General features: G+C 42.4%; 1 protein-coding gene across 1 annotated transcript in view; it reads right to left on the bottom strand.

Moving 5' to 3' along the window:
- The window catches only part of Tp53bp2 (tumor protein p53 binding protein 2), a 52,800-nt gene that overhangs the window by 29,094 nt on the left and 10,652 nt on the right, over positions 1 to 13,054 (bottom strand). Inside the window, exons 2-3 of the mRNA XM_021633645.2 lie at positions 3,329 to 3,476; positions 1,430 to 1,543 (exon numbers count right to left, since the gene is read on the bottom strand). Of these exons, the coding sequence (XP_021489320.1) occupies positions 1,430 to 1,543; positions 3,329 to 3,476 (262 nt within the window). The remainder of the gene's footprint in view (positions 1 to 1,429; positions 1,544 to 3,328; positions 3,477 to 13,054) is intronic.

The raw sequence follows: 13,054 nt of genomic DNA, 5'->3' as shown, positions 1-13,054 counted from the left end.
TAAGCCTGGTCTGGGTGATTCAAGCTTGCACTCTTGGCTCTGCCACTAGGTGTGTGGCCTGACAAGACACTTAACCCTAAATATCAGCACTTCTCATCTGTAGAGTAAAAGTTGCCAAACTAAGTCAATTCTGGCCCGACACTAATCATTTCTAATGCTCAGGTACCATGTGGATACTTGGATTAAAATAACAGCAAAAAATAAAAGTGGGATGTTATACTATCAACTAATTAAGATGTTATCTGTATTTCTGCTTCCAAGAAAACTGTTCTTAACTTTCCTTTTAAAAAAAATCATAGCATATAGCCAGGCACTGTGGCACATGCCTGTAATCCCAGCACTCTGGGAGGCAGAAGCAAGTGGATCTCTGTGAGTTTAACGCCAGCCTGGTCTACAAAGTGAGTCTAGGACACCTGAGGCTACACAGAGAAACTGTCTCATAAAACAAAAAACAACACAAACAACAAAAAAAGAAAATCCCAACATATTCAGAAATAGAGGAATTCTGTTTCAACCTGTGGCTTTCCCAGACTGAATGCAGATTCCCTTGCATCTTACAGGCAAGGCAACACCTCAGTGTCTACACCACTAGTAGCCCACAAGTCTCCACTTGTATTACTTTCTGTCCTCTCTGTCCTATATCAACTTGGGCCACATCTGTCAGTTGCGAAGCCTTACCATCCCATTATTTTCTTTTACATGCTCCAAGTCTGCCTTCATTCTGAACCCTGCCACCCAAGACATGTAAGTTCTGTGGCCAAGCTGCCTCTAAATCAGGCTGATTTGCAGGGTCTAATCTGAAAAAACATCACGTAAAGTGGTCTACATCTGAAATTTCATATTTAATCATTCCTTTTTGACCACTCATTTCTCCCTGCATTGCCTTTGTTTACTAATCTAGTTATGAGGTTTGTCACTGGATGCAATCTACTCTTTCCCCATAAACCCATCCTGGCTATGATGGTTGTTAGTGTTAAGTACCAATCTGACTGTATCTAGAGTCACCCAGGAAATGAGCCTCTGGGCATGCCTGACTGGGTTAATTAAGGCTTGAAATTTCCTTGCCAGGGACACTGCTCACTGTGAGTGGCCCATTCCCCAGGTTAATTCCCTGAACTGCGTATAGAGGAGAGAGTGACCTAAGTACAAGTATTCATTGAGCCAGCTTTCTGACTGGGGAGCAGCTGCTTCAAGATTCCACCAACTTGACTTCCTGCCAAAACACACTACACGAACCCTTGAGCAAAGGACCTCTCTTTTTCCTACTGTCAGTCAAGTCTACACTGAGAAACCTGCCCCACTGCTCTCATTTCCTAACTTCCCTTCACCTCTCCAGTTCCCCAGCTTGTCGTCCTTGCCTCTCCCCAGCATTACAATGCATAAGACAAACAGCCTGAACACTAGTTATGACTCATGAGGTATTACACACCAGTGTCCCTGCAAGGGGGGCGTTCATGACGAAGAAAGAAGCGAACTTCATTCCTTTGACTTCCAAATCGTTGAAGAACATCAAACATTCGTTCATTATCGGCAACTGGGCGTTCTAAAAGAAAAAAATTACATCAGCGACAGGTAAAAGAAGCACAATATACCCCTGATATAAACTATGTTACAGACACAGGAAACACTTGGTATCTCATATAATTTTTCCTCCATTAATAGAACTAAAATAAAAAGGTATGTCACAGATTTTTTTTCCCGCAAAATCAGTGTCAAGTCAATACAAAGTAATAGAAAGAATGGGTCTATGTCAGTTGTCAGGGTCTTAAAAGTCCAAGTCAATGGCTCCTCAGTATCTACAGGCACGCCACTTAATTTCTGAGTTTCAAAGGTTTGTATGATCTATACAAACCGCTAAATACTCCGATAATGCAGAGTTTCAGTAGAAACAATGTACCCTGAGTCTACTTCAGGAAAGAAAGCTGGATTAAAAAACCCAATGTACTAGTTACGAAGGGAAGTGCACAAACTCAGCTCTCAATTACATCAATATAATTTGTGTAAGAATGTTGAAATGGCCTATGAAAACTCTACACTCATCAGTAACCAAAGACACCATCTCTCAAAGCCTTAAATAAACAACATGGGCAGACACAGGGAAGCCAAGCATTCAGCAGCCAATTTTTCGACTTAACCCTGAACTTAATCTGCTTGATTGGAACAAACAACTCGCAGTCCTGGTTCTACTTCCAGTAACAGGGCTGACAGTTTCTACAAACCACACATTCTGCAGTCCCCCGCTTCTCTCCAAACCACTATAACCCTTGGGGGGGGGGAGGACAGGGGAGAGAGAAGGAAGGGGAAGGGAAGGGAGGGGTCAGGTACTAGCACTCATCTTCGTCCCTAGTAGCCTTCCTTCCGTCTGGAGGATACTCCACTGCGGCCCTCCCTCCCCGCCCTGTAACAGGACACCAGCGGACACCTCCTTCGCTGGCATGGTGAGATCCCTGAAAGCAGGGAATTTCTATCTCTGCAGCCCTCAAAATCCAGCACACTGTCACCCAAGAAATGTGATGAGTATATAGAAAAGAAATGAAACAGGAAGGAGGGAGGGAGGGAAGAAGAGAGGCTTTAACATTTAGAGAGTGAAGCAACAGGGGAATACACTTGAAGCTTTAGAATGAGAATGGGTTTTCTGGTTTTGTTTTCTTCGGGTCTGGGGTTAGAGGTCTTGTATCAGCACGCATTCACCATCTCTGCTTCTGAGTGCAGCAACAGTGTGACCAGCTCCCTCAGGCTCCTATTGCTGTGATGTCCCCATCATGATGGATGACAACCAAAACTGCGCTTCACAAGTTGCTTCAGAGTATTTTATCATAGCAACAAGACACTAAGACAATCCCCAACACCAAAAGTGGCAGGAAGGAAGAGACAAGAGAAAGAGAGAAGGGAAGGAAAGCCTCAAATTTCTAATTAAGGAAAGTTTTTTGTTTTGTTTTGGCTTTTTGAGACAGGGTTTATCTGTGTAGCCCTGGCTGTCCTCTATCCACCTGCCTCTGCTTCTCAGATGCTGGCATTAAAGGCATGTGCCACAACGCCCAGCAAGGAAAGCTTCAACACCCAACTTCTGAGTACCAAGCTCCTGACCATAACAATATCCCAGAAGGCTTCCACCAACACATGTCACCTCTCCTTGTTCAGTGACTTCCTTCTGTTGCAGAAGAAAAGAACAAACAATTTTATACTACCAAAGGTTGAGCAAGAACATGATCTTCTAAGGTACAGGCTGTCCTGCTATCTGTGAGTGAACAAGAGTGCTCCCACAGTGCCAATCCTAGAACTCAAAAGTAGAAGACAGCAGAACCCAAGCCAAAAGCCAGGCCCATACCAGAGCCACAGCACACTTCAGCCAGATGGCAGTCGCTCTCTCCAGGCTCTTTGCACAGATCCACCACGTCTCTGCACGTCGTCTCTGGGGTAACAGGAACTTCTGTGAAGTGCCGCTCACTGTTACTGAGGTACACAGTCAGGAACATCTGAAACAGAGGCAAACATTACCTGTCTTGCTTGCCCAGGTGGCATTCCCCTTAGATCCTTGCCCTGAAACAAAGGGTGGAGCTGGGCCAGGCCCAAAGCACTGGGTCCTTCCCCAGGTGCTGCCTGCTGAACTGGAAACACCACAGACAGCCACAGGCAGCCTTCAGACAGAAGGGCAAAGCAAACCTTTTTCTGCTGGTTTCATCTGTACTATTTATTTAGCAAAAACTGAGTTAAATCAAGACATCAAATAGATCTTTTCCTGAATCTTCTCATAGTTGATTAAAGAATAGCACACATGCCTGATGTGGTATAACACACCTGTAGTCCAAGCTGCGTGAGAAGCTGAGGTGGGAGGACTGCTTAGTTCAGGAATTCTGAGCTACAGTGCACCACACTGATCAGCTGTCTGCACTAAGTTTGGCTTCGATGTGTGACCTCTCAGGAGTGAATGTCACACATACATACTTACAGATGCACTTCACTTTGGAAGAATATATAAAAATAGAGTAAGTACAGATTCTGATCATGGGGGACAAGAAACAGGAGCCAGAACATAGACAGAAAATTTATTTTTATATCACACGCATACATTAACTACTCCCAAAAGAGTTTCAATCAAATCCAATATTTACTCTCAAGTATGAGAGTAAGTAGAAATTAGCTAGTATACCAAAACCTACATGATCTTGTATATAAATTCAGTCCAACAGATAATTAAAACTCACTGTAAATCTTTTTCCTAATAAAAATAAACATCCTAAAATCACTGCTACCAAATAATTCACATTTCTATGCCTATCAAATTATTTAAAAGTTTTGTAAATCCTAAAGCCGAAGAAACGAACAAGCAGCAAACCATTGTTTGATGCATGCAAGTCAGGAGCCCTGCTCACTCAATTCCATGTGAGTGAGAATAATGCCTGTAAGGAGTTATCCCACTTTCATGCTGAAAGAAGAAAGCAAGCAGAGACTATGGGAACCTGATAAACAATAGATCAGGGTATTGTCTTTCAAAATAACCAAATGAGACTACATTGATCATTGAAAAAGTGTGGTATTTATGACTACAAAATAATAATAATAATAATAATAATAATAATAATAATAATAATAAAATAAGGAGAGTAGGCAAAATCTACACTCTGGTCACAGTGACACAGTAGCATTACAGAGTTACAGGGTTTGCCAAAAGTCAGATGAGAACTCCTCTGGCCATCATCCCAGTGAGAAAGCTGCACCAGCCTCCTTGTGAAAGGGCAGCACTGAGGAAGGACAGAAATCGACTCAGACATCACACTGGGGACCATAAGATTTGGAGGCTCCTGGGCTCTGCTCCTCAGTGCTAAAGCCTGTTTCCCTGGGTACTACACCTCCACTTTTTGCAAAGGCATCCACTAACTCATATAAACACCTATTACATACAAGGTAATCCAGACACATGACAAGTGGACTCTGTTAAAATAGTAAGAAGACCAAATAAAGGGGGGAAATGCTGTCAGGATTCCTAGAATGAACTGACTGTGTTCAAGCTAGTATCTCGGGCTCGGCGCACTCTGCTAACTGTACATGAAGTGTGGAGTCCTAAAGCCTCAACTTAGCCAACAGGGCTACATGGAAGCTCCTTGCACACAGTGTCTGGACAACACTGGAACAGAGTAGAGATTAATCAAGCTCAGAGAATGCTACTGTGTTACTGCTGGACCAGAATTCCTAGCATACTTAATCACAGCAGCAAGGTATTAAGTAATCCTTCTCCATACTCCCACCCACACCAAAACGTTCTCTGGACTTTAAAGCTTCAAAAGAACTGTCTTCACTGAAGCTAATACTAGACAGAAGAATGTGCACTGCTGCGGAAGAGACTGTACGCTCCTGCCTCGCCCGCCACTTTCACAGGCGTCAGACTCACGTCAACTCTCCAACAAACACGTCTTATTTTCTCTTTATCAATGAAAAAGGAGACTCAGAGCAGTGATGTCCTCGGCTACTGGAAAAATGGCTGGAGTACAACACTTTCTGAGCTGTGTTCTACTCTTCACGCTGTCTGTGCTTTGGGCAGAAAAGCATCAGGAATTCCTCCACTTAACCAGCCACCGCAAGTTTAACAATCTAGCCTTTACTTTCTGAAAACCAGTAGCTGTTACCTAAAAGCCAACTACTGGAAGAATGTGACAAGTGCTCCTCCCAGGGAACTTGCCCCATGGAGTTAACACTGGGGTGAATGGCGAGTGCTGGAGCCAATGCCCTTCTTCCCCAGAAAGACTAGCTGTGGAAATCCCAGGAGCATGGACTAGTAACGGCATTTGCTGGCTTCCTGGACAGATCTGGTAAAACCTCACACTTGTTCTATACAATGCTTTAGGAAGGTGCCCTCTCTGAAATACTCATCTTTAAAATGAGTCTTATATTCCCTGAGAACTGTCATTTCGTTAGGTGCCACAATAAAAGCCAGCACTGACTACAGACAACAAGATCCATGTGTCTTGCCTATACTAATGACACTGCCACCCATTAACATTACGACTCCACACTTCTCCTCCCTATAACCCCTGCTCTACCAGGGTCCTCCCAGCTAGTACACAACAGGCCAGGCCTGTGCCCACTTCAGGAGTCTGCACTTGCTGCTCCTGTTGAGCATGCTCATAAGCAACATAACTTGCCTCTGTGTCCTTCTCATCTCCGTGACATCTTCCTGGCATGCCACCTAAAATTCGATCACACACGCACATGCATGCAACTCCCTCTGCATAGGTTCTGTACTTGATAATCAAGAGCTAACCGTTCATTACAAATTTGAGTACCATGCAGCCACAGTTGTCTTTGTTAGTCTACCTTCAGCACCTCGAGCTTCCTGGTAGATAACAGGCACATAACATGCATCAAATGCTGTAGACAGCACAGCACTTTCCAGTAACACACTGAAGCACTAAGGTGTCTATTCAGGTATCACCAAATGGTCCTGCATAGAGTATACAGCAAGCTACAGACTCGCTTTCTTCAGTTACACCCGGCCACCACCATTCCACTTCTGACTCAATATTCTTTGTATTCATTCAACATTTATAGATGATCTATGCTCTGAACTCCAATGTAGAAACAACCTCTGCTGAAATAGTTAATGCTGAACAAAAAGCAGAGGGAGGGAGAGAAGGGGGGTGACAGAAGGAGAACATGAAACCTATGTGGAAAACACACAGGGAGGAACTGAAGTTGGCTCCCACTCTCTCCTGTTCCCCACTGGGCAACCCCAAGGAGAACCAGATGGCCATGGAGCTCTGGCGCACACAAAAATCACTCTCCCAAGGTACAAGATGAGGCAGAAGAGAGAATTGTGGGGAATTAAAATAGCAGCTGAAGAGCAGAGCGCCTCTCGACAGTGCCGGGAGGGCTCTTTAGGAAGCAGCCACTATCTAAAAGACATGAGGCGTGAGCCCAGCTAAGGGTCAGCAAGTATGCCACACAGAGAACTACGGCCCCAAGAGGGAACAAATGGGCCACATTTGTGGAAGATGAGGTCTCTGCAGAGACAGAAAGAAGAAACGATTACAAGAACAAGTGGAAACCATCATGCAAGTATTTATAGGCAGAGGTTCTAAACGTTGGCAAGGACAAGGGGTAGTTAGACCCAGACTGCTGCCCACCCAGACAAGTTCTGAATCAGCAGGTGTGGGAAGGGGGATGACACTCCATCTCTAATAGTCTTGGACGGTGCACAACTGATCTAGAGACCCACCAGGAGCCACTGTGAACAGGCAAAACAAGGGACTTGAATTTTAACTTATGAGGCTCCAGGAGGCAAATCATAATCATAATCTTAATCAATCCATGGTTGCCAAGGGCTTCAGGAAGAAGATAAAGAAACTGCTTCTTCCTCCTCTTAGAAGAGAACAAAATGAAGGCACCACACCTCTGAAACATTCTTTTAAAACTATGTCAAACATTCCTTTACATTCATAGTCATAAGTATTCCCCCAAGTTATAAAGGTTAAATATAACTTCAAATATCTAAACTTAAAACCTAACCACAATGATGGATTTTAATATGATCTATTATTATATTTCAAGTGCTAAAAAGAGAATGAAATGCAGACTTGCTTCCAATAAGTAACAATTCCTTTCTCCTTCCTTTACTTGAAGAGAAGACAGAAGAGAGGCGGCTGCAGGTTAAACTATGATGTTGGTGTGACAGTGAAGGTGGCAGGCAGGCCAGTGTTGCACACTGCTACCTCCTTTGAGCTTTGTTTTACAAACGTGCTCTCCCACACATCCAGGTATTCTCAAAACTACAGTGTAATTTCCAGAAATAAAGCAGCAAAAAAAAATGAAGCAGTTATTGTTATGCTAAGATCATGTGATTTTTTTTTAATAACCATAATGAAATAGTAAACAAATTTTAAAGTCAGATACGGTAGCATTCACGAAACTGAGGCAGAAGAATTTTAGGTTCCAAGCCAAATATTGTATACTAAAATTGGTTTAAAGAATCAATGATGAAGCTAACAATCATAATGTGCCGTTTTTATTCATGCATATTCTTATTTTCACACATCTTTGTTGAGAGGAAAAACATTTAATAGTGCATTTTTGGTATAACCATGATGCCTCAACTTTAGTCAAGAATAAATTGAAACAATCAATAAACAAATCTTAAACACCTATGCCATTACAATGGAATGAAAATGACTCTAAGCAGTGAAGATCTTGTACATGTGACAACACAAATTTTAAAAACATCACCTTGAGTGATAAAAGCCAGACACAAAAGACCACATAATATATAATCCCATTTCTTTAAAGATTTATTTAAACTTTTTATGTAATTAGTGTTTGCCTGTGTGTATAAACGTGCACTTACGCGTGCGCGCATGCAGACACACACACACATCTCTCTATACGTATGAACGGAGATGCCTGCTAAGGCAGAAGGCATTGGACTGGCTGTAACTCAAGTTACAAATGGCTGTGAGCCTCTATGGGTGTTTTCCCAGTCTATGATATATAATTTTTCATTTTTCACTTTTAATGACTGGAACCAAAAAGGGGGGAAGGAAGCTGGGCACACTTTACACCTTTAATCTCAGCCTCAGGAGGCAGAGTCAGGGAGATCTTTGAATTTGAGACCAGCCTGGTCTACAGAGCAAGTTCTAGGACAGCCAGGGCTACACAGAGAAATCCTGTCCTGAAAAAAACAAAAACAAAACAAAACAAAAAAAGTAAACCATATATCTGAAGTTATAAAATTAGTTGTATTTCATAACCGAATATTCCTAGAATTTATCCCAAAGAAATGGTTGGAATGAAAGAAAAAGTTTAAGTGTCTGAAGATTTTCACTACAGTGCTAGATCGGAAATTCTTCCAACAATATGGAAGAATTCAGTCAAAATACAAATATTAGAAAGACTGTGCCCCAGCTACAATTACTGTCACTATAAACATAGAATGAGAAAAATGTTAAGATAAAGTTATAATACAGAATGTTAAGGTGTAGATTATAACCCTATAAAACAGAAAAAATAAATAAATATATACACAAGCCCAGGTATAATCACACACACACACACACACACACACACCTATAATGCAAGCACTGGAGATAGGAGTGCTTCAAGTTCAAAGCCAGCCTGGGCTACTTAGAGAGCTCAAGGCCAGCCTGACATACACAGTGAAATAAACCCAGACTCCAAACCAAAATAAAAAAGATGGACAAATAATTGGCTAGCATGGAAACATGGAGATGGTATCAGTAAGCATATACCAATTTCTCTTAAATTAAAACAAGTCAATGTTAAAATTTTAAAACTAATTTACAGCTTGACGGCATAACTGATATAATTATTACTTGTTTCTGCTTACAAAAATCAACCTCAGAGGGGAAAAGATGCAGGGAAAGATAAAATGCATCCTCCAGGAACACTGCACAGTAATTCACGCCAAAGCCATATCTGTACAGAACTTCCAGAAACACAGGGGCACAGATAATAGTAGTCAAAAAGAACAGATCACAGACTTAGTTTAAAGCCCCTGTGACAGAACATGCACCCACTGTAGTTCATGTTATGTCACTGACATAATACTTTGTTTTCAAAGAGAAGTTATTTCAGGTGGAAGAAGGAGCAACCTTTCCAAGAGGACACGCAGAGCACTGGCTAGGGCACTGCAAGGAATTTATTGGAGTCAGAGGTTTAAGTCTATTTACTTGATTTTAAAATATAGTAATTTATTATTTATTGAGGTGGTATGCATGTATCACTACATGCATGGGGGTCAAAGACAGCCTGCAGGTATCAGGTTTCTTCTCCCACCATATGGTTCCTTGGTATCAAATTCAGGTTGTCAGGGTGGCCATGAGGACCTCTGCACACTGAGCCACCTCTGCAGTCCTACTAATTAGGTTTTAAAAGCCATGTGAAGACACACAGGAAGAACACTGTGTGTGGGGCTAAGACGTTTGTTGTAATGGGCAGAAGGTAAAGACTGACCACACCTTCAGAGTTGCCGTTTGGGAAAACTCATGCTTACTCTAGGCTTACCTGGAGGAAACCAGGCATACAAGGAGAAAAAAGTGCCCTTCAAGGAAAAATGAACAATCTTATAAAAAGAACAAAGATATTTTTCAAATTTGCCAATGCATAAGAAAAGTCTCACAAAACTGCTAGGTAATTAAGCCAGTGGTGAGATTAAGAGAAAGCCGAGGGGTTTCTTACGCTTCTGTGAAGAGCAAATATGAACTGTCCTTCCAGATTTATATTTTATGGTACCCACTCAAAGCCCCAGGCTGTTTCCTGAAGAACAGTACCATGAAGCTCCTTTAATGTGCCCCTGCAAAAATACCTTGACTCAGAAAGTAGCGTGTGCATGTACAGATGTGTGTATCCATGTGTGTGCATGTGTGTGTGTCACATGGAGGCCAGAGGCTGACTATTAAGTGTCTTCCTCTATTGTTCTTCAGCTTACATTTTGAGACAGGATCTCTCATTGAAACCAGAACTGACCAACTGACTAGACTGGCTGGCCAGTGAGCCTCCTCCCCTCACCCCTGGACCTGATTATCTGCCCCCAGTACTGGAGCAACAGTTGTGCATTACCAAGCCTGGCTTTTATGTGGGTGCTGAGGATCCATATTCAAGTCCTATGCTCTCACAGCAAGTACTTTACCCAAGGACCCATCTTCCCAGCTGCCAGAGAGAGGCTTAAGAAATAGCAAGGCCAATAAGATACCTCAGTGGGTAAGTTGCTGCACAAGCCTGATGGGCTGAGTGTGAGGCCCAGAATATACATAAAGCAGGAAAGGAAGAAGTGTCTCCACAAAGCTGTCATGTGTGTGTGTATCACACATACACAATAATATTAAATTTTTCATTTAAAAAACATTAAGGACTGTCATATTGCTCAGGGGCAGAGATCGGGTCTGTCAAGTGCCTGAGCCTGGGTCTCTCTCTCTCTCTCTCTCTCTCTCTCTCTCTCTCTCTCTCTCTCTCTCCATCAACCAAAGCTTCTTTCAGTATCTCAACTCTCATGGGGACTTTCAGCCCGGCCACAGCTATGCAACATTTGAAGGGTTTCAGAAGATCAGACCATTCCAGTCGCCCTCCTGCTCCTATGGTCACTCTGCCGGCATGTCAGCTGGCTGCCTCACGCAGGCATGCTCTGCCTCAGCCGGAAAGGTTCATCCTCATCTCTGAGGGCAGTACGCAGGGTCTTTGTGGATGTGGAACCTCCTTCAGGAGCCCCAGGAGCACTTCTCTTGAAGTCCCTTCCCAGCCCCCCTGAGGCCATCCCAGCTGTAACACTTCTCAAAAGATCACTCCTCTCAAGAGCCCAACATGCTTGTCCAGCCCTTTCTCCTACCTGGAGTCTACTCTGGGCTGTCAAGTTATGTGGGAAATCGCAATGAAGTCTCTCTACCAATCTTCCAGTAACACTCAATCATATCAAAATTCTCTGTGCTCACTAAATATACTGTCTTTTACCCTGGCACACTTTTAACCTAAGTCTATCAGCCAAATTTGAGTTATTTAAAGCAAATTCACAAAATCATAGCCAATGAATATTTTTCCGTATCATCAACTATTTCTCAGGCCACTTAAAAGAAGTTAGAACAGACTAATAACACATGAAGTATCAATCTGAACAATATTCTGTGAGGTTAATCATACATAAAATATGCTGGCATGCATTCAATACCATGTAGACAATCCTTTCCTAAAATAATCAACGTGAAAGAGTTACACAATAAATTGTGGTTATTTTAATTAAAGCAAAAAGGATTACACATAAAAAAAAGTGTTTTATAAGCAAGGAGACTGCTGGTCTTTGCTGTCTTGTAACATCCATTCCTATACATAAGCAGATTAGCAGCTGCTTCTATACGCAACTTCTGGCATGGATCTCATCAAAGCCAGTCACTCAAAAGAAGCTCCTGGTCTGTCCTTCTCCTAACCACAACTCCCTGCTAACTGCAGTGTCACTGAACCATGCACTCATTAACATGTTCTGAGGGCCTGTTGTGCAGATACAGGTCACAACGATGAAAAACTGCCTTCTTTGGGGCAGAATGAAAAGATTAATAATACACCGCTGATTGTGGAAAGTCAAGAACAAGAGTATTAGGCTGGAGAAATAGCTCAACAACTAAGAATGCTGGCTGCTCTTCCAGAACACCCTGATTCAATTCCCAGCACCCATATGGTGGCTTGTAACTTTAGTTCCAGCTTGCTTCAGGCTTCTATGGGCACTGCACATGCATGGCACACAGACATACATGTAGGCAAAACACCCATATAAGTAAAATATTTTTAAAGGATTAAGATGTGTGGGCGTTGTTGCTAAGGAAATCATTTTTTTGCATATTTTGATTTCAGATAATTCCAATTTAATTATAGGAAATCAGGACTTAGGAGTACAAATGTTCCAGAATTCACTTTGTTTCTGTATCTGGGGGTATTTGCAAATACCCATGAAAATCTTATTAAAGAGACTCAAGTATAAATATAAAATTCATGCATTTTCTATACACCTAATACATATAGCATAAAGGTAGCATAAAGGTACGCTTCACAGGAGGCAGAAGTGAAATTTTCTACTCAACCCCCTGTCCACGTCTAAGATTTCAGTTTTGGAGGGTTTTTTTGTTTGTTTGTTTGTTTTCGGTTTTTTTGGATCATGGATACTATGTGCTGAGAGCTTAGCTGGGTATTATAGCTCACACTTATAATCTCAGCACCCAGGACACTGAGGCACAAGGATCATCCCAAATTCCAGACCAGTGTGGCTTAAATAGTGATACCCTATATGAAGGGGGGAAAAGACCTAAAACTTACATTAAATGATATGCTCCAAAGTAACAGCTTCAAGTCACCAAGAAACCTAAAATCCAGTTTCCTCACTTCCCACCTAGAACAACTTATCTGCAGTCCCCGCCCATCCCCTCATGTTGAAGCCACCCCTATATTTTAGACAACTCTGACATAAAACCTCCTCAAGCCGCTCCTACACAACCACCCAACTGTGGCAGAGGCCTGCTCTTTGCCAGCTACTCACTCTTCCTCCATTACACCACACTCCGAGCTCACT

Source organism: Meriones unguiculatus, chromosome 11 (assembly GCF_030254825.1).
Source record: "Meriones unguiculatus strain TT.TT164.6M chromosome 11, Bangor_MerUng_6.1, whole genome shotgun sequence".
Classification (NCBI taxonomy): domain Eukaryota; kingdom Metazoa; phylum Chordata; class Mammalia; order Rodentia; family Muridae; genus Meriones; species Meriones unguiculatus.
The sequence above is the reverse complement of the archived record's forward strand: the minus strand, read 5'-3'. Positions and strand labels throughout refer to the sequence as shown.